This window comes from Mustela erminea, chromosome 11 (assembly GCF_009829155.1).
Source record: "Mustela erminea isolate mMusErm1 chromosome 11, mMusErm1.Pri, whole genome shotgun sequence".
NCBI lineage: Eukaryota > Metazoa > Chordata > Mammalia > Carnivora > Mustelidae > Mustela > Mustela erminea.
The window spans coordinates 69007557-69033535 of record NC_045624.1 but is presented as its reverse complement, the minus strand read 5'-3'; the positions used below and the strand labels follow the sequence as shown (position 1 = coordinate 69033535).

Genomic DNA, 25979 nt, shown 5'->3' with positions numbered 1-25979 from the left:
TAGACATATTTCCGAAGGCAAAGGAAACAAAGGCAAAAATGAACTATTTATCAAGATAAAAACCTTCTGCACAACAAAGGAAACAGTCAATAAAACTTAGAGGAAACCCACAGAATGGGAGAAGATACTTGCAAATGATATTTCAGATAAAGAACTGTTATCCAAGATCTATAAAGAACTTACTAAACTTAACACATAAACAAATAATCCAGTCAAGAAATGGGCAGAAGACATGAACAGACATTTCTCCAAAGATGACATACAAATGGCTGACAGACACATGAAAAAAATGTTCAACATCACTAGTCCCCATCAAAATATTAAGTCAGAGGCGAGATCATTTTTCAGAGAGAATTGCAGAGATTAAGGCAATAATTGCCAATTTGTGAGATGCTGACTGATAATTTTTATCCCATTCAATTCCTTAATATGGTCAGTGCAAAAACCAGTGCTAACTCCAACTGCATTTTCCAACCTTCACAGTGATCTCTTTCCTAGAAGAGATGAATAAAGTTCCTAACACTTGATCTCTAGTCTCTAGATTTGTGCATCACTTATTATTGTTCCTTTTAACTTGGACTTCCCAGATCCTGCTTGATTTCAGTGAAAGGAGCAACAGTTTGTTAATTCTCAGCCACTGTGTCACAATCTAGTCATCTGGAGTCATGGTAACCTTTCCTGCTAGGACTTGAACCTCACCTATTATATTTACAATCTCAAGCTGTTAGGTCCTGAAGAACAGCAAGTGGCAACCCTCTGTTTGTTTTGGGAAGGAATAAAAACATAAGATAAATCTTGAGGAAATCAAAGAACCTAAAGATTTATCTTACATTTTTATTCCTATACCTTCTGTTAAGTTATCATGTCCTTGGCATTGGGGCTGGAGGGGGAGGGGTTCCAATGCCCCTAAGTGATTATTACCCCTAAGTGAAAGACACCTTGTTGCATATAGTGGTAACAGGGAGTCTTTTTAGATTTTGGAATCAGATTAACATAGCATTTGTGTATCCTTTGACTAACTAGTAACACAGAAATCTGCCCAGAGCAGAGTAGGAGGTTTTCTAGCTGGTCTAGCCTACAACAAGAGTAGCCCTGTGAGTTGGTCTGATAACTGCATTTTAACCAATAGTATTCACAATATATGAAGCAGACCACTATGGTATGAGGAAACTCCTGAAAGTAGTGTTATTACAGGTAAGCTCAGGGGTTTGAATCTAATTCATGCCACCAACAGCAGGCAACTATTCTCTTTTTGAGTAACAGCTCCAGGCTTGCTCATAAAAACAAGTATCTGATCATGGAACCAGGTAATTATGCAGCCCAGCCATCCTTCATAAACAAGGTATCATCAGATCCATAACCAAGTCTATCTTAAGACCAAGTCTACCTTAAAACACTCCAGGAAAGAATATATAAAAGAACATATTGAGACATGCCATAAGGATTCAGCATTATTTAAATGGGTTGCTCACCTGGAACCCAGAGCATAGATATGTTCTGTATTTATAGAATATGCTTAATAAAATCTTACTGAATAAAGAATGACCACATGAACCTGTTCCTAGCAACAGAAGATTCCTACTATATAGAAGGCAATCAAATATTTTCTGAAATAAATTTTACCCAACATTAAGCTTCATTAATAATATTTATTTTAAAGGTCCCTTTTTATTTGTAACAAATATAAAGTCATCAATGTTTTACAAATTGATCAAAAATGCTTTAAGTACAAAAAAAATACATTAGTAAAATGAAAGTTATATTGTATTATTTGCTACAGACTTAATACTGTCGACATGCACACCATATTTCGGAAAAGCTCATGCGTTAGTGGAAAAGAGAAGAAATGAGATATAACTGCTTTGCTGGCTGATTACAAATTCATTGCTTCAGTCAGTTTCCTTTCTTCAGGGATACCATTTACCTGGAGTGTGGAAGAACGAACATGTGCATGAGTTAGGGTGCAGACACTTTTAGACTTTGAGCGAAACAAAATATGACAAGGAGTAATTTTCTATCTTCTTAATGCAATTTAAAGGAATTATGTTGACATTCTTTCTCTGTATTTAAAAAAAGAAAGAAAAAGAAAGAAAGAAAGAAAAATTCTAAATCAGTCCTTTCCTTCTTAGGCCAAAGCCGTTAATGGTTTGTACCTCTCAGAAGGTATGGTCTGAAAATTCCTCCCACAGTAAACAAAAAGAATGGGGTTGACTGCAGGACGTAGGACTGTACCTTTTGATCGTGGCTTTTTAGAAAATATCGTGTGGGCTGGAAGGGCAAAGAAAATGAGAAAACCTGAAGGGGCATCAAACCTAATGGCTTGGGCCTCGTCCAAAAGGCAGTGCTATTGTTGGCCTGTAACTGCTCTATTATCCCAGCGAGAGCTTAAGTCCAGGATTACAACACCAGCAGCTAGTTTATTTCTTAAACTTTTGATGATCATTAAAAAAAAAAAAAAGAAAGAAAGAAAGAAAAAAGAAAAGAAAAGAAAAAATTAAATAAAACAAACTTCAAAATATACTCTTCCTACAAATTCCATATGAGTAGCTACAAATAAAATTACTAGGTATCCAAGAGACAAACCCTGTGTTTAAATTGTCTTCATAAAGAAAACTGTGACCTCGCATAGTGCTTTGAGGTACTTGGAAAGAGCAAATTATGATTTCAAATGTGGGTGCCTCTTTGTGGTACTGGGATGACCAGGAAAAGCTGTTGTACCCAGGAAAATACATAAAGCACTAAGTCCATGGATGTGCATACAGAGCAGAATAACTTGAAAACTGAAAAACGAATTATTTTTTCATTCAAACAAACAGAATGGGAAAAGGAATGTAACCTGCCCATTCAGCTCTTCTCTCCAGGAAGCAAAACTCTACTTGGTTATACGTTTATCAGAGACAGAAACACAACAATCTATCATAATAACAAAAAAGTGCTAGTGTGGTCTCTCTCCCTTTAGCACTTAGATACTTTGGGGACTCATCAAAAACAACAATGACAAGAAGAAAACAACCAAGAAGAGATAGTGCACTTTAGTCAATAATGTGCTCTAAATTACAGAAAAATATAAGAAAACAAGGAGGTAATAGGCTATCGCATTAACTAAAAAGGAGATCAAAGCTTCCTTGACTCAAGAAAAATGCCTGCTCCCCAAAATCTGTTTCAGAAAAATAATCTAAAAAATTGGGTGGAACAACCTAAAAATCCCCCAGGGAAATTCTTTGGCTCTTACCCCATTTGCTCAAGCATAAACTGTCCTTGTAGTTATAAATGCTGCCTATTACTAAAAACTAGCACATTAACAAGTCTACTTGCTGAAAATCTATACCACTATCAAATATGTCTCTCTAATATCATCCACTCAGGCTCCCTCATTTCCTCTAAGGGCCAATAAGTAAAATCTGGATTTTTTAAACACACAAATAAATTATGTACTGTTTTACTAGAAACTGTCTCCCTTCTACTCACGCCTTGCATGAAATAATTAAGAATCAGAGGAAAGGCATCTTAGAAGAGTTAGAAGTTTATGAATTTAATGATGGAAATGTAGAAATATTCCTTTAAATGTTTTCTTCTTAAAAAAAAAAAAAGGCAATTAGTGCTAATAGGGATTTGTTTTTTGTCTTTGCTCTTTAGGTAACAGATATTTTATAACTAAGTTTGTTCCTTCATCAATCTCCTGAATGCTTACACAGTAGCATCACACGACATCAATATATTGAACACCCTTGTTGAAACATGTTAGCATTTAATTAAAACAAGTGATCAAAACTGTAGGGGAAAATTCTGATAAACATTATCTCGTAATTAAAATCTGAAGAACAATTTTATTATACTTGCCTCAAATCTTTGAAAAGTTGTCAAACGAAAATCTCCTTAAATTCCCGAAAGCAGTAATAGAGAAAATAATTTTTGAATGAAAACACCCAATAAATTTCTATATGTGCCTAAAGTTTTTAAGAGACTTACTTAATAGCTTCCCTACTACAATACCACTATTCACACTCAGAATTCCACATCCAACTTACATTTTTAAAACTTCTCTTGCTTTTCCAAGAGAGCCACAAAAGGCATTACTGGTTGCCTGGCAATTAGAACTAGGAATCAACCACTAATTAGAAGACAATCATGAATAAGTTATCTACTTGGTACCTAGATGAATGAAATAATTGGCTGTGGAAATTTTTTAGGGACACTTGAAAGAAATAAACTTAAAGAAAGCAAGTCTTAGGGAAATAGAATAGTCAAGGGAGAATCGTCCGCCATCTTGTTGTCACCGGTCATGTTATAACAGCTTTTTAAAGTGGCATTAAAACCAGGCCAACCATTTCTCATTTATCCCCCTGAAGCCTCAGTGATTAGTCACAATGGTTTCCTTTTGTAAGAGTCAGTTTCAAGCTGCTCACTTACTGAGACAAATCCTGGATGCATCCAAGCTAAGAATCTTTCATACCAAGGGGAAGAATAGGGAGCTTCGCTGAAGGAAGGGAATTTTATTCAGTCTTCCTTAATTAGACAGGACCTCCATGGATGCTTTTGCTCTAAGATCATTTACCCTGTGTTTATCACTCTGATGCCAATCTATGCAATAATCTAAGCTATTATTCTGAGGTTCTAACTCTGATTAAGGAATGACACAACTGTTTTGCCTTAGTCAATGCAGCTAAAGGTTCATAAATTATGTGGTTCTATAATAGACTCTTAATCTGTTAGCTTCATACATTAATATCAACTTACTACTTTTAGTACTTACCTGTAGTCTGCTGTTGGGGAATCTGAGTCTGATGGGGCAAGTTCCTAGAAATGATTGACATTTTTGAGTAAAATGGTGTTTATTTATACACATACAAACAGACAGCAGCAGACCTACTAGAATGAAAAATTTTATAGCTAAGATCCCAGAAATCATCTAACCCAGCCTACCACCATGAGTTCATGCATGAGAAACCTAAGGTCTGAGGAAGATAAATAATATTTGATAACATTCAGAAAGCTCCTACTGAACACTATGCTCTACCTCACAACAACCCTATGAGGTAGGTGTTATTTTTCCCAACTTACAAACAGGCTTAGAGGTCCGAGGCTACATAGCTAAGAAGTGGCAGATAAAGATGTGAACCCAGGGACCCCAGGGCTTGCACTTAGAACACGTACACTTTCAGATCCAGGTCTAGAACATATAAGCACACTCACACCCTCTCCCCGAACACATACATACCATCTTCATTCATTATGCCAAAACTATGCTCTTCTATCCCTGCCCAGGCAATGACACTGGCCATCCACCCAAACTGTGCTAGTGAAGATGCAGAAGTCCTCATTGACCCTCCCCTCCTTCCCTTCCTACATCCCAATCTTGGGAACTCTGGACGATGCTCCACAGTCTCTCTTTGTATCTGTCCTCTTCTTCCCACCTGTGTTAGTTGAAGCCATCACCCTTTCTTACTTGGAACTTTGCAACTGAACTGAATTTTTTCCTTAGTCCCATTCTTGCTCCCTTATGATCAGCTGTGCACATTGTTCTCTGATAATCTTCTAAGACACAACTCCGATTATGTCATTCAAGCAACACACATTTCATTACTTCCTTATGCAAATTAAGTCTGGCTCAAAAGACCATCAGTATATCTGGTCCCTACATGGAGCTCCCCCAACCCTGACTGCCTGAAATAGAACCACTGGCATCATGGCCATGACTATCTCTTGTACCCAACTGCTCCCATTTGTGCTTGCAAACTCAGCTTAAAGTTTGTTACAATAAACACGAGTTACTATTGTAACTTAAAACTATCCCACAAGGAATGTTAATTAAAAAGTTTTAACTTATTATTTTTTTAATTAAAAAATATCTCAAGTACCACTTGTTCTAGCCTCCTCACCCTCAAAGCACTGCCTCCCTACTAGGTTATCATATAGTATGGTTTCATACACATGCAGATAGTTGTTGTATTTCTCATCACATCATGTTTCTTGGCCCCAAAGTGCCTTACCAGTAAGAACCCCCTATTTTGTTCAGTCTCCCCAACAGTAAGCATGCAATAAATAGATTTTGAATGAACACGTGCACAACTGCAGATAGTTAGAAAGATTCACATAAAATACATACATTTATTAATGTTCATACTCATTTAGTTTCAAATTTTAGTATTAAAATTCATTTGCAAAAAAGTACAGTTTAGATTCTGTACTAGGAGTCAGCCCCTTGCTACAGAGTAGGGCTAGATCCAAGCCAGCAGTTTTCAGATTTTTTTTTTCTTCTCTTCAGCAGTGGAATTCCTTTTAATTGAAATCCTAAGCAGAACTCTTGATGTACAAAAGAGATAAATGTGAGGTTGCCTGGGTTGAAACAAGGGAGCCGGAATCCCGCCTGCTTTGTTTCTTTTGCCCTACATGCTGGCCCCTAAGGCATTTCTAAGAAACCTCCAAAAAGCAGAGTTTGAAAACCACTGATCTGAATCATTTCAGCCAGGCAAATATTAGGTTCAAAATATAACAATCTAAAGTGGAAGGCTATATTGCTAAATACTATTTAAACTCTTAAATTAATCTATGGAAATGTTAATGACTCTGAGTAATTTTTTTAGACTTTCAGCTCTATTTTAAATATATTATTAAGGAAATAGCAAAATCAATTCTAATTCGATTTGAGGAAGTTACTTAATAATTCACCCCAATAATTACATTCTTGTGTGCTATTACCTATCAACCCTACTTATCCTTGTGTGAAATTATGGAGTGTTTTATTTTCCTGTTTATTCTTTCAGTACTTCACACGATATAGTTATACTGGTTTTGATTATGGAAGTAAAAAGATTAATTTATAAACCACAGAAGAAATAAGTTCTAGATTTAAAGATGGAAAAACAAACATCTTTAATACAGAAGTCAAAAAGCAATTTCATGGGCATCTGGGAGGGGGGTTTTTGTTTTAACTTCTCAGGTACAACTAATGTGGGCCTATCTGTTCTATATTAAGAGGCTATTAAAGTACATACCACACACAGACACACACACACACACACACACATTCATTTGCCATCACCTCTAGCTCTACGTAGCCGATTAATGGGTTAAATTGATACATTTTGACAAAACAAAAATACTGAAGATGACAAGGAAAGTCTTTCAATAGCCCCAAATCAAGGACAACCCAAATTCAAAATCAATATTTGGCCAGTAGTTGGAAGCCCCTTCACTCCCATTGGCCAGCCCAACTTACCCTTCTGTGGAACACAGTTTGAAAACCACTGATCAGTCTCCACCCTGTCATTTCTTCTTCAGCCCCTGATTTTCTTTCTCTCCACTACACCACTAAACTGTCTAAGCAGGAATGGACTTGGCAAGGTTTGAGGAGAAAGTGTTTGTTGAGAAAGTGCCACACAGAAGGTAGCAAGAAATCTGGAGATCTGTGAGAAAGCAATGGTATGACTTGAGTCTAGGAATTTAAAATTACCTGCAGTGCATGTCCGAACTGTTTATTTGAACGATGTACGTGCACTATTTGCAACTTCAACCACAATATGGATGAGTTCTATGAAAGTGCTTCTATGTGTTCAGTATGTGCGAGTCAGTATGACTTTAATCTTATGGGAGCCTAAAAGGGTTTTGTTTTTCTTATCTTTTTAGGGGCTCGACAAGTAATGTGTGGAGTAACAACATCCCCATCATCTCCAGGGTGGGCAGACTTGGTTCTGTTTTCAGAACCAAGTGCAGGTGAGCCTGTGCATGTGAGAGGGTTCAAATGTCCATGATAGACATACTTGAAGTGTGAATTCCACTGAAAAATTGAAGGGAGGTACCTCATGAGAGCACTGCTTCTGAGATACTGGAGACTCCCAATTCCTAGGAGTGACCCTGTTGCAGTCAAGCAGACTGGACAGTAAGAAGCATTTCCACCTTCAATGAAAACACACCGCTGAAGGCAATTACACAGGAGAGTGAGGCTGACTTCAAATGGAGGTACACTAATCCTTCAATGAAAGGACCTCTATAAAGTCATACAACTATTTAGAATGATTATGTTATTAATGGACTAATGGAAAGATTATTATGTGTAAACCACATTACACAGAAAAAGAGATTTAAGAAAACTGGAGTTCTCTAAATTATAAGCATTAATTATTTTCTAATTGTACTACCATTAATTACATGCATTTAAATAGACAATTATGTAAATTAGCCATTGCACAAACTTATTTTTTAAGGAAGCAAAGGTAATAATGTACAAATTAATAAATAAGTGATTTGGGGGGAGGACACAATTATTTATTATTTGTACAACCATTTTATGGTAATTTGACATTCTTGGATCTCCTGTAGAGTAATTCTATGAGTTAGGTGGATGATTACCAACACATTAGATTCTAACTTGCTGGAAGACTCAAAAGCAGAGAAAGGTTAAGTGATTTGCATTAAGTCACAGAATCTGTGCCAGAGTTGAAAATAAATGACATTAGTTTGGCTATGCATAATATAAAACACTTCTCTTTTGAATAAGTGTGAAGTCACTTCACAATAAGGACTATATTTAACAAGAGTAGTATATTTTTGGAATTTCCCAATTATTTCAGCACAATTGATGTTGCCTAATCCTTGAATTTTCTATAATTTTTTTTCTAACAAAATGCCAATTTTAACCCCTTCCCTACTTTTAGTAAAGAACCATCCATTATTTGGATTAAGGAAGGAAGGACACAGAGAAATTGGAAAATGTCACTATAATTTTTAATTTCAAAACCTAATTTTCACTGAAATCAGTGTAGAGCATACATAGAACATAAATGAGAAAGGAGATAATTCACTTATTTCTTTCAGCTATTGTCTCCTACTTGTATAAAGCCCAAAACAAGTCTACCATGGCTTTAAACTGAAGCTGTACAAACCTATAGAACCAAAAGCCATCAAAGAGATATTGCATCCATTGCTGAATTAAATGAAAAAAAAAAAAAAAATCAATGGCTCTGAAATATCCTTGACTGCTTGACACTTCTTGTCAACAGAAAACCATTATCTTGGTCCCCTCCCCAAAAACATTCTCTTTAACTGATACTAACTTTCATTGAAATCTAATTTTTTATTTATGAAATTTTATCATAGTTTTCATTATTACAAGGGGAAGACAAATGGAAAAATACTTTAGACAACAGCTAAAATGATTTGTTACTATATCTTTAATTAGAAGACTTGATTCTAGTTTTACATTCGTTAATTTATAAAAGATTAAGCACAACCTACCTCCTGTTTTGAGGGAGACCCAATTACTCTGGATTAGGTATCATGTTTAGAACAATGAATAAGGAAAATTTTCATATAGACAATTAAAATCATTCTAGAAAATGTTTGGGCACTTTTCCCTATTATTCATTGCATAAAATCTTCTATGAAGATGTCTCCCACTAAGGAAAAATCAACTGATATGGATGTTGGTATGAGAAAAGAGTGACAAGAAAGCAGATCTACTCCCTAAAAAAAAACATGTAATACATCACGAATTTTAGAATAAATTCTTTTTTTTTTTTTTTTTTTTTTTAAAGATTTTATTTATTTATTTGACAGAGAGAAATCACAAGTAGATGGAGAGGCAGGCAGAGAGAGAGAGAGGGAAGCAGGCTCTCCGCTGAGCAGAAAGCCCGATGCGGGACTCGATCCCAGGACTCTGAGATCATGACCTGAGCCGAAGGCAGCGGCTTAACCCACTGAGCCACCCAGGCGCCCCTAGAATAAATTCTTTTTTAGAAAATTGAAAATCTGAAATCCTCCAGCCAATGCCTCCCGTAAAAGAGCAAAATTACAATTTCCCAATGGTTTTTCATTTTTTGAGGCTTAGCATTCAATACTAATCAGTACTCATCTCTCACTTCTTTAACACCATTTTCCTCAGACAGCTGAAGGAGGAGCGAAAAGTCTTGACATCAGTAAGTATAAACCCACAAACAGTCCCCACAGTCTAGGTCAAGCACCCGGACCACCCCCTTTCACACTTTTCTTTTATACATACCTCTTAGAGAGGAATCCAGAGACACTGTTCCCATTTTAAAACTCCAGTTAGAGGAGTGTGAATAACCATCCCTTCCCCACCTCCACCCCCCAAGAAACCACCACACTGGCTTTCCCAAATCCTCAAACCCAACTCCTTCAAGTATTTTGTTCAGGAATTTCTCAGCACTTTTTCCTGCTCCACGTGACTCACAGGTCCACCAGATTCCAAACCCACAGAATTAGGGCCCTGGGATCTGCGTCGTAAGGGCTCTGAGAGTGAGTGTGCTCTGCAACTTGGTTTGGAAACAACCAGGCTAGACTCTCTCTCTCAACCTACATTTTAGGACCTAGAATTCTATGACTTGAAATTTGATTTTCTTCATTTAAATCATTACAAAGGTTTGTTTCCAAGGTACATCAGCCAATCTGTAAGAATATATTTTAAGTTAAATCTTTGGCATAAAACATAACCCTTAATCACAACAGTGATTCTTTGGGCAAAGCAAAATTATTTTGAAGAATTTATGGGGCACCTGAGTGGTTCAGTTGGTTGAGTGTCCGACTCTTGATTTCCACTCAGGTCACTCTCTCAGGGTCAAGAGATGGAGCCCTGCTGGGCATGGAGCCTACTTAAGATTCTCTCATTCCCTCTTCCTCTGCCCCTGCTCATGCTCTCTCTCTCTCTCTTTCTCTCTCTCTCTCTCAAAAAAATAAAAAATAAATTAAGAAAAAATAATTATTTTATAATGTAATCTCTAGCAATGAATGGTAATAAGGGGACAGCCTATAGAGAAAAGTTCTTACTGTTAATGGTAATATATCCTCACTGAATTGCAAAGATAACTGATTAAGTAAAGATACAAAATGCCTGGCTGTGTTAGGAGATGGGGAACATTCTACAGAATATGTGGTTAGTGCTCTTCAAGGCTGTCAAGGTCATGGGGAAACAAGGAACATCTAAAAACTGCCCAGGCCAGAGGAAAGTAAGGAGATACACCAATTATTGTGTCTTCTATAAAAATCCTGGAACAGAAGGACATAAAGGGGAAAACTAGTGAAATCTCAAAGGGCACCTAGGTGGTGCAATCAGTTATGTCTCTGACTCTCAGTTTTGGCTCAGGTCATGATCTCAGGGTCCTGGAATCGAGCCCCAAGTCAGGCTCCACACTCACTCAGCATGGAGTCTGCTTGAGAGTCTCACTCTCTCCATCCTCCTCTGCCCCTCCCACTCATGCTGTCTCTCTCTCTCTCAAATAAATAAATAAAATCTAAAAAAAAAACATAAAAACTAGTGAAATCTCAAATTATTAAAAACAAAAATCTGAAGTTTGCTTAATAGTAAAGCACCAATGTTGGTTTCTTAGTTGTGACAAATGTGCAACGGGAAAAAAGTGTGTGAGGGAATCTCTGGAAAACCTCTGTGTTACCTTTGCAACTTCTCAGAACCTTGAAAATCATTCCAAAATAAAAGTTACTAATAAATACATTAGTAAAGATCAAACAAAATTGACCTTACATTTTTATACTATGATAATTTTAAGAAGCTGTTTATATTGTCTCTGCAATCTGGAATGTAGAGGGAATTCTGTACAAAATGAAGTTGTCCCTTCTGAGCATGTGCTCCATCTCCTGGTCCCTCTCCAGTTTTCCTTCCCACAACCTATTCAATCCACTGCTTATAACCTGGATCAGAGATCCTTCTGAGTTCAATAACTACATTATCTTTGACTTAATGGCAAGATAGGCAAACAATCTAATCTCAGTTTTGACCTAATTTAGCTTTGTCTCTTATCCATGCCTCAATTTTATCATCTGCAAATGATTAAATATTGTTTTACTGTCTAAGGTATGGTGCCAGTCTAAGTCCTGTGAAGTATCGGACCAAGAAGAAAATGTTACTATGTAACTGACAAATAATGGTCGCAGCCCCCATCATACAACTGTTACGAGTTCCCTTTACATCGCACTTTTCTAAGGTTCTCTAGACCTCCTAGACTGACTTGTTTAAAAGACCTGAGCATGGGCGCCTGGGTGGCTCAGTGGGTTAAGCCGCTGCCTTCGGCTCAGGTCATGATCTCAGGGTCCTGGGATCGAGTCCCGCGTCGGGCTCTCTGCTCAGCGGGGAGCCTGCTTCCCTATCTCTCTCTCTCTCTGCCTGCCTCTCTGTCTACTTGTGATCTCTCTCTGTAAAATAAATAAATTAAAAAAAAAAAAAAAAAAAAAAAGACCTGAGCAAATTTCCACGTAGCTCTGAAGGAAAGCTTTAAATGTCCTTGAGTCTTGCTTGGAAGCCAATGACCTTATGCCTGAATATTTCTGGTGTTGAGTCTGAAGAATAAACATGAAATCATGTAGCTAGCCAAATCATTTATGAATCAGTAAGGTTAGCATGAATATGAGAAGATGAAATGTATGCCCTTTTGGGAAGGGTTAATTAACAAATACTAGGCAGAATTCTCCAAGCACGTACTTGGTTATCAGTACTCTAATGCCTTGTCAAATAGAATATCTCATTTTAATGTGGAGGATTCAGTTCAATCCAAATGACCAAAATGTGTATGTATGTATGTGTGTACTTGGTGCTGAAATATAACTTTAAAAAGAGGGCCATGCTTTTAAGGTAAGGAGTAAAAGCTGAATTTGCGTAAAGGACAGCTGTGACAAACCTGATACAATGAATTTCCCTATTATCTGGCATGGTTGGAAAATGAGGTTAATCACATATTCTGGCTTATAGGGAGTTACCATAGAGACAGTGCACATATTATCCATTTCCAAGAATAAAAGAAAGATAATATACACTCAACACTGAAACTACACCGAATGTAATTTAATTTCCCTCTGATGAGTCAGACGTACTTGATGATCTCGCAGTGCCTGAGAATAATCATTGTGCACATCCTCAATTATCTATCTACCCTATTTATATAGAAGTGCTAGTTAATGGAGTTTTTCCATTAGTAGAAATCTGAATAATGTGAAGGTTTTCTGGACTTAAAAATACATATATGGTCAAACTGTCAGAAGTTCAATAGAATAACCTATTGCATTTGCAAATAGAGAGATGTCATCAACATAACGAGAGTTGGTGGGGTTACGGGAGGACCAGGAAGATGTATTTGGTTGTGAACTAGATAGAAAATTTTGTTGTGTTTGTATACAAATAGAAACATGGCAAAACCCTAACCACAGAGAATCAATATACTTTTTAAGGAGCGACTTTCATTCTCAACATATATAGTTAGAAAGCTTATCTAAATGATACAGCCTTTTTCTTTCCCTTAAACTTCACCAGCGACAGAGTTTTACTGATTTACAAACATATTTAAGTTCCCCCTACTCGTTATAATGAGTATTTCTCTATTGCAAAATTTGACAGCATTGTTATGAAGAGCTACCTCTTCTGGACTTTTTCCATGGATTCATGAAGCATAGCAACACTTAAGGCCTCTGAGAACTGTTTTAAAACAAAAAAATAAGCAAACAAAAAAAAACTGTTTCTCAAGTGTATTTGACCATTTCATTTTGGAGACTATATATCAACATTTGAGGACTATATACCCACATTTCACTAGTATTCTTGGGTACAGACAATACGGAATGGAAACCTAAAAGAATTTAAAAGTTCTTTCCATTTAGAAATAAATGATAAGGCTGTTCAAATTTTCATCTAAAAAAAAAAGCAGGAGGGCACGTATTGCATGAAGCACAGGGTGTGGTGCATAAACAATGAATTCCGTAATACTGAAAAGAAATTTTTTAAAAAATTTTAACAAGCAGGAGAGATTGCTAAATTGTGAGCTATTAAAGTATTCTTAAAATTTTACTAATTTTTTTCATCAGTATCTAATCCTGGTAAAGTGGGTTTTAGGATGACCCATCAGCCATCAAAGAACATAGAAATCTATCCCTTCCATTCAGTACAACTAAATTTTGTGAGGCTTTAATATTCACATCCCTGATAGAATATTAACGTTTCGAAAACTCAAAATGATAATGTGTGCAAATTTCTCCACTGTCATTCAGGCTTCAATCAATTACTTACACATACATGCACACGCAAACACACACCTTAGCCACTCAACAATAAGTAGATGCTAGAGAAGTTTAGGAAAATACAATACTTTTAGATTTCTGAAGTATTTTGGATAAATTTATCAAGTCTGACTATCTATACTACTCATGTTAATTACTGTCTAATCTCCAAATCACCACATACATTTTTCATGGTTACAAAAAAACATTTGCAGTGGGAAAATGTTTGCATCCACTATGGTTCCCAGAGAAGTCTTTAATCAGTAAGAGGTTACCTTATACCATACCCTAAAGTTTATGGGGTGAGGAGGGGTAGATTTTTCTCTGTATCCATCATATTCATAAAAGTAAAATGAGAAAGAGGAGAATCTCAAAATCCACCTGTGACTTCACTGGGAAACTGAAATTAGCCCATTTTCACATATGGTTAAAATAAGGGGGAAAAAGATTCACATTCTTAAAAATAAATGGCAATTTTACCTACAATTCCCTTATATTGAAACTGAGCTTCTAGGTATATAATATGGGCAATTTCCTCAACCCCTTTACCCCCACCCCCATAGGTACCCCTTACAAAAGACTTCTTCCAGGCTTTCTGATCATAGTCCTTCCAGCATTACAAAGGTGGGCACTAATAAATTGTACTTAGAGTCAAAATTAGAACTATTCATTTTGATATACAAGCAGATCACAAGAAATCACAAAAAAAGCTTTTATCCTGAGGCACAAAAAATTACATTAAGTAGATGTGTGGTACTAATATCAACAAATAGGTTAACAGAACCCAATAATTCTAATTATAGCTCTAAAAAATAATCAATGTGTAATGCTTCAGGATATGCATTCCTTTTCACAATTACCTCTTCTTTGAGCACACATTAGTTTATCAGCAGTGTCAATTTCTTAACTATTAAGGTGAATGTCATCTTGTTTCAATTAGTGAAGAAAAAAAAGATGAATCTCCTGAAAGTAATGCTTTGTATTTAGGTCAGCACCACGGGGTTGGGAATCTACTATCAATGTCCTTTTGGTATTTTCTCTTAAGAGTTGTAAACAAACAAACAAACAATGAAAGCAATAATGAAAAGTTCTGGTCTTTATGAAAAGTAAGTGGGTATCTTCATGCATATTAATAATGACAGGAGCACGTGGATACTTACTGCTGCGTCTCCATCAGTGGCATGTTCGTGCTCTCATAACTGTCCGTGTGCAGAGGCGGTATGATCTCCCCAGTTACGGGGTGAAACACAGGGAGTGTTGACAGGGGCCATGCTATCTCTCTATTCTTGGACATGTCACGAAGTTCTTTGGTAGATTTCTGAATAGCACTATGATGGACCAGCTGGATGCTAGATCGAAGAGAAATAAAACACACACGTATTTAAAATCCAATATTAGCCCCATGGGTCATCAAATTTGAAAACATTATGAATTTTTTTTCTTTTTAAAGTAAGATATTATTGCACTTTGGGCATTCTAAAGGTTATCTCTGAAAGGGATACGTTTCACATGCTTTTAACACAGCAAAAACTGAACAATGTAAACCAATTTTTAAAATAAACGTGTCTTGCATAAAACTAAGCTATAAAGCATTGTGTTAATATTATAGCCCTAAGTAACAAACTAGTACGCTATTTAATGTCTAGGATTAAGATTAAACTACCATAGCTTTTATGTAGTTCTTCTGATGGGGCATTTATCAATACTCACAGAAGTTTCATTTTATGGTAGATTATTACTGTAGATTCAGGAAAACGTGTATGAAAGGTCTTTTCATCTGTTCTCTGGTTTATAGAAATGCAGATTGGGAAATCACATCATATAAATGGCAAGTTAATATTCTGAATCTGAAGTTTTAGGTTTAATTTTTATCTACATAATCTTAGTTTTCAAACCCTTTTTATGTTTAGTCTCTACCCATCCTCAATATCTCTATTTAGAAAGCAGCTTTCACATTTATGAAATAAACTATGAAAGATGACGAATGACAAAATCAAAGCATGACACACATGTATGCAGCACGAGGAGCAACTGAGAAGTGAAAAAACATGATAAAGAAAATAACAGGAAAGAAGACACTTACTCTGGTGTTTGCATGTTTCTCTTTTCCCTAGAAACAAAACAAAATTTATGAATTAAATAATAGCATTGATATTTGGAACATTAAGACTATATGCTCATGGGATCTTGCATGATGTGGAAATGCTGACATTGTTACCATTAAATGCAACCAGGCAGCATTTGCCACCAGGTTTATGACATTATTTGGATGAGTACACATACAGAGATGGAATACTGATGAGAAACACACAGAAAAATGGAAAAAAATGGAGATTAAGCATCAAGCTCTTGGAAATAAATTCTATGACATAATGAAATCAGGCTACATGTAAAAAATGGAAGAATCTGTTACTTGCTGCTTTATTAATTTTTTATCCTTTCACTTTGTTGCCCTGACTTCCAGATAATTTGGGGAGATTATTTTAATTGACACAGATGTCCTGAAAGTGCTAACTAATCATGAAGTGATCTCTCCTTCCTCCAATTATGCTCTTTTTTTCACTAATTTACTCCTAGGTTTATATGTATATATACGTATCTTTTAAACATTTAGATTATGTCACCTGTTTGACAAGGATTTCAAGGAGAATTCTGACCATCACTTCTGATCAAACTAAGACAATTTATCTACTTAAAGTGCAATTACCATGTCTATAGACTCCATAGTCTCTGCACAAAATGGCTTATATAACCAAAAGAGCTAACCTCAGTTATTCTTGGGACTGTTTTGCCAGCATGAATTTATATCTAGCCTTAATAATTGTTGAATAAGGTCATTATATCCCCTAATTTGATTTACTAGACTCAAAACTATTTTAATTCATTTTAAAAGAATAAAGTACTAGAGTTTGACTTGAACACAATTTCAATTAATTTATAAAGTGTTTTATGAACCAAATGAAACTTGGCTTTTAATGGAATCTTATATGTTGTTATCCAGTAGGCTCAATAATTTTTTATTAGTGTTTTAAAGTACTCACACTCCTTCCCGTCGGCAGCACATGATATAAGCAAGTATTAGAAAAAGGACCAGTGCTACCGCCGAGGGCACAGCCAGTGTAATTAGGAAATCCGTGTAATAGTCTCTGCTTTTCAAAGAATCAGAAGGGGGTTTGTACTCTCCACCATCAGGTAAGATCCCCTCTCCTCGAATCACTTCCTGATAGGTGGACACTTGCTTTGTTTTATCGACCTGATATAAAAGAAGACAATTACACATTGAATTAATAACTATAAACATTACGAGAGTGGAAGACCCAGATATATCAAAACTTTCTTTGACACATTTCTAAAAAGCCCTCTTTTCCAACTGCATTATCATCTTGAACTTGCCATTGTTAATGGGAGCTAGGAAGAAGTAATGAACAAAAGTAACATTAAGGGGCTTGTGTTGGCCCACTTTCTGGGCCCTTTCCACAACAGACAGATATATATGTACATGAATCCACACATAATGTGTGTGTATGTGTGTATGTGGCTGTTCTTTTCAGTTTCCTTCCTTCAAAACAAAAGCCCTTAATTCTACCGTGTACATTTCTTGTTTCCTCCAGTAAACTTCTAGAAAAGATGCTAACAAGCCATGAACTGGCAGACAACCAGGTGTACGGGTATGGTTTCTAAGGTTAGTGAAAGACGAAAGAAAAATAAAATGAGAGACAATTTCTAAATGATTACAAACTTGATCTTTCTTTCTGCTGTTGAGCTGACAGAAGTGATGTGGGGGAAGGACGGCCCAAGGAACACATAACTCAGCCAATACTATAGTTTCATTAAATTCTAACCCAGAATTAAAAAAATGCACATTGGCACTGGATTAATTTACCTCCACATTCACTGAACTGTTTTACTGAGTTGTACTTAATTATGTTGCAGTTTTTATTGAAGGACACTGTAAAAATGTCCATGTGAAATTTGTCACTACATTTGCCCCCCGAACACCCTCCCCCCAAAATATGTTGGGGAGAATGATTCATGGCATTTCTCAGTATCCTTTCAAAAAATACCCACTTGAAAAATTTTGTCAAGAGTACAGTGCCAGTGAACCTTCATTTTCTGCGAAGGAATCAATGCTCTGACTCTTTTAAGAAGAAGAACTAAGTAACTCTTTTAATCCTGGACACAGGAAGCTTATTGTCAAACTGGACCTTAGGCTTATTTTTTAAATAAAGTTCAGGTCCCGATCATCCATTTCTTTTCTACTTTATTTATTATGTTTATTGCTTCACTATTTCAGTTACGCCTCTTGATATCTTCTGTGGTAAGATTTGACACATAAATAAATACATGTAAAATAAAAAATGAAAACCCCAGTCTCTTCCCATTTATAAAATCTCACCATAGAAACTAAAAGCTTCAAAACATAAGTCATTTTTAAAACTTCAGAAATTAGGTCATATTCCTAAACATAAACAATTTACAGCACGAACACAAGTAATATGGTGTTGTTAGGGCCGGCTGTCTACTGACTCCCGTTACAGGTACCTACTCAAGTTACAACTACAGTCACTCAGTCTTTGGCATCCTTGTTATGATTAGGACGATGATGGGAAGAGTAAGTTTTGCAAACTCAGCATTTATCTATAATACACGTAAACCACAGCAGCTCAGTATTTGTCTTGATTTAAGAAGACAAAGAAAGAAAATTATTTTCCTAAGACACAGTCACATCAAAAGAGGAGTCTAGGGCCAAGGGCCACAGGTGCATGTGTTACAAGATGAATACTATGTTCTCCTGTCCTGGGAGATCTGGGAAAGTTGCCTGCAGTTGGTTCTCCGAGCCATGAAGTGACAGTTGTGTTTATGTGTCAATAACTTTGTTTAAATGTCAACTTTAAACTTAGATCTAATTCACTCACCACCAATCATCAAGAGTTGACAGAAGTTAAATCTAAAGGTCACTAAAGAAGTAAAACAACTTACCAATCTTCCAGAAAGCAAAATCAAAAAATAATATAAATTTTATATGAAACATTATATATATATATATCAAGTATATATGAAACCTTACCTACATTTTCTTAAGTTTTTTAGCATCCTAGTTAAAAAGTAATTTAGAAAGAGATATTTAATATTTATGGGGCTGTGGGTAAGATTCTAATTTTGTTCACTTGGAGTTTTTTGTTATTCCTTGAACTTGCCCTACAATTTGCATTTTTAGGACAGAAACTCATAGCACGCTTGCTTATTTTCAGATGTATTATGGTACCCCAGTCTCTCCTTCCAGGGTGGGTAATGGCAACATATTTGAGACTTTCTTCATATGTCACACGGACTCCATACTCTATCCTGGCTTAACAACTACCTGGATATCCAGGAGGGGTCATTTGGACCACCTGCCAAACTAATGCAGCCCCCAAAACTAATCAAGGGTTGACTGAGGACAAAAGTGGAGATACACTTTCCTAAATGGATGCACTGTCAACAAGCATGCCAAATTCTTAAAGCCAAGGGAAGTCAATTGCGTTAACAAAGTAAACCCAGGATTTGTTCCTAAAAGCAATTCAGCTTTTAGTCAAATATTAACTCCAGCCCCATCACTTCCAATTACATTTGCAAAAACAAAATAAAAACTCACCAATGAGATTTTGCACCAGTCGATGTAAAACTGAGTACGAAACTTTTTATCACATGTTATCACAGGCTCCATTTCTTGACTGCATCTCAATTGATTCTGTGGATTTTCAACTTCTCGTAAACAAGAAGAAAACGGTACATCGGCACCAACCATGACATAAACGCTGCAAAAATGTGAAACTCTCAGGTTATCCTTTGAGAAAATTGGAAACACTGAAAAACAATCTACCCTGAAAGCAGGATTTATCCTTTTGAATTGAGGGATTATCTAGAATCATCCCCAAGGTAGGGACCTGGGCTTTAAAAGCAGTGATTCATGTAGGAGCTGCCTTCCACTCCTTCCTTTATTCAACCAATATTTACTGAGTGCTTTGGTGTTTCAGACATTCTCTTGATTCTAAGTTAATTTCTAAAAAAAAAATTTTTTTTCATCCTATTTAACTCAAAGTAAGCATGTGTCTGCCATATTGTGATTACTATGTTTTGTAGATGACTTACCTTTAAAGATTACCCTGAAAGTAAATTATTTAGAAATAAAACTATGACTAAAGCAATAAGTAATTGTAGATAATGAATTTCCTTGATTTCATTTTAATAAGATGGGAAATTACATCTCCAGAACTTTAGGCATTTAGTTATTTCACTCAAGAGTTCTATCAGCTTTTCTACTGCACAGACCCCTACTGTTAGGTCTCCTACTACAAGGTCTCTCACTCTTTTATCTAAGAAGTCAATCTAAGAGAAAAACTATTATTTGGTAAGCACAAATTAGGCAAGCAAAACTTATTTTCTTGGTGTGCATCTTAGTGATTAAGGGGAAAGAACTCTACTTAATTAGTCAAGAAGAGTTTCACACACAAAAAAAGAAGTTAGTGATAATAGTATTGGAATAATCTTGAAGCAGCTTGAGAAAAGAGAATCTCATAGGTCTTTCAAAAGAAGAGAGAAAACCAGGAAATTACTCTAAATAAATGTTTCTTTTCCTAGTGACAATACTACAGCTACTTAGGAAATAAATCCATCAAAATTCCAGCTGTCTGCTTTGCAGAAACTAACAAGCTGATCCGAAAATGTATATGGAAATTCAAGGAACCTAAAAATAACTACAAAAAATTCTTGAAAATGACAAACAAAGTTGGAAAACTCACAGTTACTGATGTTAAAACTTACTACAAAGCAACAATAATCAGAACAATCAGCAATAGTAACCTAGCCTAAGGGCAGACAAGTAGATCAATGGAATAAAATTCAAAGTCCAGGAATAAACTCTTACATTTAGTAAACTGATTTTTGTCACAAGTGTCAAGATAGTTCAATGGAGGAAAGGACAGTCTTTAGAACAAATGGTCCTGACACAACAGGGTATCCACATGCCAAAGAATAAAGTGGGCCCCTACCCCATACCATAGGAGAAAATTAACTCAAAATAGATGAGTGACTTCAATATAAGAGCTAAAACTGTTAAACTCTGAGGGAAAAAAAGGTGTACATTTTCATGACCTTGAAATAGGCAGTGTTTTCTTAACTACGATACCAAAAGTTTCAGCAATAATAGAAAAAGCTCGATGAGCTGGACTTTACCTAAATTAAAAATAGTGTTCTCCAAAGGTCACCATCAAGAAAGTGAAAAGGTAATCCATGAAATAAGAGAAATATTTGCAAATCATATATCTAATAAGGAAATTGTATGTACAATACATAAGGGACTCTTACAACTCAGTAACAAAAAGACAATCCAATTTAAAAATGGCAAGGGCCCTGAATAGACATTTCTCCAAAGAATTACACCAAGGTCCAATAAGTGCGTGAAAAGATGTCCAACACCCTCAGCCCTCAGCAAAAGAGAAATCAAAACCACAATCAAAACTACTGTTTCACATCCATTAGGACGGCTACAAGAAAAAACACAGATAATAAGAAGCTCTGGAGAGGATGTGGAGAGACTGGAACTCTCCTACTCTGTTGGTAGCAATGTCAAACGGTGCCTCTGCTTTGGAAAACAGTCTGGAAGTTCCTCAAAAGGCTGAATACAGAGTTACCATATGAACCAGCAATTCACTCCTAAGTATGTACTTTAAGAGAAATGAAAATAGATGTCTATACAAAGACTTGTATGTGAGTGGTCATAGCAACAGTATTCACAGTAGTCAGAAAGTGGACACCATCTAAATGCTCACTGATGAGCAAATAAGAGGTGGAACATCCAAACAACCAAATATTGCTCAACCATAAAAACAAATGAAGTACTGATACGTGCTACAATAGGGGTGAACCCTGAAAACAATACTGTGGATAACTGAAAGAAGTCAGTCACAAAAGACCACATATGGTATGATTCCATTCATATGAAATGTTCACAGCAAGCAAATTTATAAGGATAGCAAGTAAACAGTAGTTGCCTAGGGCTGGTGGGGTGGAGAGTGGTGGTGGTGGTAAGTGGCTGCCAATGGGTATAGGATGGAGGAGTTGGGATGATATAAATATTCTAAAATTGATTGTGATAATGACTGCACAACTTTGTGAACAAGCTAAAATCCATTGAGTTACATACTTTAAATAGGTGAACTGTATAGTATATGAATTACATCTCAATAAATCTATTATTTTTAAAACTGATAGTAAGTGAAAGTGTATCACAAAAATTCGAAGCTATGCCAATGTAAGTATGAACCCACACCTTGAGCTGACAACTGTGTCCCAGAGTTTGACTACACAAACTCATTTGGTTGTTCTTTATGTCAAATTTATATTTTGACTTGAGATTCATTGAAGGAACTTTTTTTTCAAAAACTATGGTGCCTTCAGTAGTTAAATAGTGTATAATGGGCTAAAGCTAAAGAGGAAAATAAAAATAAAAAATTCAGAACAAAAGTATATATGAGAAACAACTGGTAAGGTGTTTAGATGATCAGTGAATATAAATATATTCCATTTAAAACAAGTTCTTAATTGTAAGCTTCACATAAAGTCAAATTCTATTCCCTTTTTAACTGCCTTGCCAAGACCACATATCTCCTTAATAATTGTGACATTATACTTATAAATACAGAAATAAAATGAGTATTTTTACAACTGTTAACTTGCTTTAACGTGACATTGATTTGCATTTACAACTAGTAAGATTTTTAATTAATTCACTTCAAGATAACATAAATGGGCTAGAGTTGTTTTTTTTTTAATATTTTATTTATTTATTTGACAGAGATCACAAGTAGGCAGAGAGGCAGGCAGAGAGAGAGGAGGAAGCAGGCTCCCTGCTGAGCAGAGAGCCCGATGCGGGACTCCTTCCCAGTAAGCTGCGATCATGACCTGAGTCGAAGGCAGAAGCTTTAACCCACTGAGCCACCCAGGCGCCCTGGGCTAAGTTTTGATGCTTTGAAATGTTTTATTTTTTCCCTAAAATTATGAAAGCAATATAAAAACATTATATAAAACCTAGGATATAAAAACAGAATTAATTTATATTCCTAAGATAACTATCTTCATTTTCCAATGTACCTTGCAAAATACTTTTCAAATGCATATATTTTAACCTAATTGCAATCATCTCCAAAATACAATTTTGAACCCTGCTTTTTCCCCTTAATGCATCATAAGCATTTTCCATATTGTACAGTCTTTGTAATTATAGATTTATGGCAATGTAATTTTTTAAATGCACACGATTTATTCACAATTACTTCAGGGTGGGACATATAAGTTGCTTCCAATTTTTTTTATGTTATAAATAATATTGCAAAGACTATCTCTGTGCAATTCTTTAATGTTACTATCTTAAAAGAGATGCCTAGAAGTAGAAACATTTTTATGACAGTTGACACATACTGCCAAATTACTTTCATCTCTCCTTGGATGATCCATAGGCTTCACAAACTTAATATGTTCCGAACTGAGCTCATCGTCACCCCACCCCACCTTCACCTGTTCCTCATTTTCCATCTTCTCTCCCCATGACTGGCATGGCCAGATGCTCAAGCACCATCGTATTTGACTCCTGTCCTTCTTTCCACATATTCAATCCATCATCAGTCTCTGACATTTACCCCAAAAGAACTCTCACATGCACCTGTCCACTTTGTTCCATCTCCCTTCCAGAACCCTAGTTCTGATCACCACTGCTTTCCACAGGGCATGAAGCAACAGCCCCTTAAGGGTTCTCCTTGGACCCTTTCTTTCTCACTGTCCTCAGGGAGCCTATTTGAAGAATAAATGAATGAATAAAAAGCATTATATCAGTTTTAAAACACAAGTCACTGTATATTTGAAAGTTGCTACGAGAGTAGATCTTAGTTCTCATCACAAGAAAAAAATTGTAACTACATGAGGTGATGGATGTTAACCGAACTTAATATGGTAATCGTTTTGCAATATGTACATACGTCAGATCATTATGTTGTACAACTTAAACTTGTACGATGCCATATGTCAATTATATCTCCAGAATACTGGGAAAATCTGTAAGTTAATATATAAAATGCAAATAGACTATAAATGCCATGCTTGAGAGAAGGAGATATTAGATTTGCCTTGCAGGCTCAAAAAAAAAAAAAAAAAAATGTGTATTTACTGTTTCTTTTGTAGAGCCAGTAAGTTTCAACAAGATGGCTTTAAAAGAATTTTTGTATGTGGCTGTGAATAATAACCTAATGCGATGCACACTAAAATCACATTTTTCATAATCTGTTTTTCCTTTTAGCTAGCTTCTTGACATGAAGAAACTTAAAATTTTTATAAAGTGAAACGAAGGTGATTGTTATCTTTACGACCTTAGCCATGTGTTTTCAAACTTTCAAAGGTATAAACAGATGAGATGGGAACGTGCTGCCGAGTTCAAGGCTCTCAAGCAATGTTGACGAAACATGGTGCCGCAGACCCCCAAGAATTAATTCACACAGGTGGAATTTGTTCCTTACAAAGGAGTCTTTTCTTCCAATTTGAACAATTCAACTTCCCCTGAGGTAGAACACATTCATTGTGGCCTTTATACATACAATATTGAAAACTAAGTAACAGGTTAGGAAAAAAAAAAAAATTAAGTCAAAACTCTGCCTTTTTTAGCCAGATCTCTGCCAGATCAATGGATTCAATGATTGCATATTTGACCTAATTGTCCAAGCAACGAAAGTGGTTGATTCTTGATTTTGTGGAGATAAAAGACAGTTTAGAGAAGAATGTGTCCACGTGTTACCTGTTGCCTAGGAACGGTTGAGCTCTTAGAAGAAAATGCACTAAGATTCCTGCCCTCTGTCCCCCACACCACTTCTGTGCATATCTGCGATCAATCGACCAAAGGTAAGATGAAAAATAAAGAATAAGTTAAACTAAATAAAAGATTGAATGCAGAATTAAAAAAGAAAAGAGAGGACAGTTCCAGACTCTAGTTCTGCTACTTGCTTGCTCCTCTTCCTTGGAGAAGGAATATATTATTTGAAGAGGGAATTGGCTTGCAAGGGTCAGACCCTTCTAGTTTGTGAGTGTGTGTGTGTGTGTGTGTGTGTGAGAGAGAGAGAGAGAGAGCTTCCTGCTTGCAGAAAGGAGGCATTTGGGTTTTGTCTACTCTTTCAACCATGTGCTATTTTCTGCAAATGTCCCTAATGCTTTGGAATAAAATCTGAACAATTCTTCCTGGTATGCAAGGCCTTATCTGGTCTGGGGTTTGCCTCCTTTGTAACTACCACTTCTGGATCCCTGTCCCCCAAACCCATATGAAATACGTTTCCAAATCCATCAGGCTTGTTCCTACCTCAGGGCTTTTGCCCAAGGTGACCTCTTTATCTAGAATCTCTCTTTGTTATTTTTTGAGCAAATTAATTTGTATGCTTAAAACTCAGATCTTTACCTCCTCTATGAACCTTTTCCAGGCATGGACCTGAGTGAGGAAGAAACACTCCGTGAATACCTCGACAGTGGTATGTACTACATGGCTTTTTAATTATCCAATTACCTGTCTGGTCAATTGTTTTTTAAATCACTATAACACAAAGATTAATATACTACTCCCCAATAAAAATACTTGGTATGTGAATCTATGTGTAGAACACAGAATAGAGTTTAGACATATAGTCACACTGATTTCATGTATCGGTTTATTTTTATACCTTTAAAAGTGGATTTATATGGGGGCACCTGGGTGGCTCAGTGGGTACAAGTCTCTGCCTTCAGCTCAGGTCATGATCCCAGGGTCCTGGGATAGAGCTCCACATCGGGCTCTCTGCTCAGCGGGAAGCCTGCTTCCCTTCCTCTTTCTCTGCCTGCCTCTCTGCCTGCTTGTGATCTCTCTCTGTCAAATAAATAAATAATCTTTTTTTAAAAAGTGGATTTATATGGGCTTC

General features: G+C 36.1%; 1 protein-coding gene and 1 long non-coding RNA gene across 4 annotated transcripts in view; one reads left to right on the top strand and one right to left on the bottom strand.

Annotated features, from left to right (window-relative positions):
- Nucleotides 1-1635: 1635 nt before the first annotated feature.
- Nucleotides 1636-25979, bottom strand: part of SGCE (sarcoglycan epsilon) — a 66663-nt gene continuing 42319 nt past the window's right edge. Inside the window, exons 6-12 of one of the 3 annotated variants that reach the window (XM_032305379.1) lie at nt 19649-19811; nt 17055-17266; nt 16097-16123; nt 15174-15362; nt 4754-4797; nt 3841-3875; nt 1636-1924 (exon numbers count right to left, since the gene is read on the bottom strand). In XM_032305379.1, the coding sequence (XP_032161270.1) occupies nt 1874-1924; nt 3841-3875; nt 4754-4797; nt 15174-15362; nt 16097-16123; nt 17055-17266; nt 19649-19811 (721 nt within the window). In that variant the 3' untranslated portion in view covers nt 1636-1873. The remainder of the gene's footprint in view (nt 1925-3840; nt 3876-4753; nt 4798-15173; nt 15363-16096; nt 16124-17054; nt 17267-19648; nt 19812-25979) is intronic. The other 2 variants (XM_032305380.1, XM_032305381.1) reach the window with 2 other exon arrangements.
- On the top strand, nt 24162-25760 carry LOC116569253. The gene is made up of 3 exons (XR_004276932.1): nt 24162-24605; nt 24706-24939; nt 25509-25760. It is a non-coding gene; the product is annotated as an uncharacterized LOC116569253 (long non-coding RNA).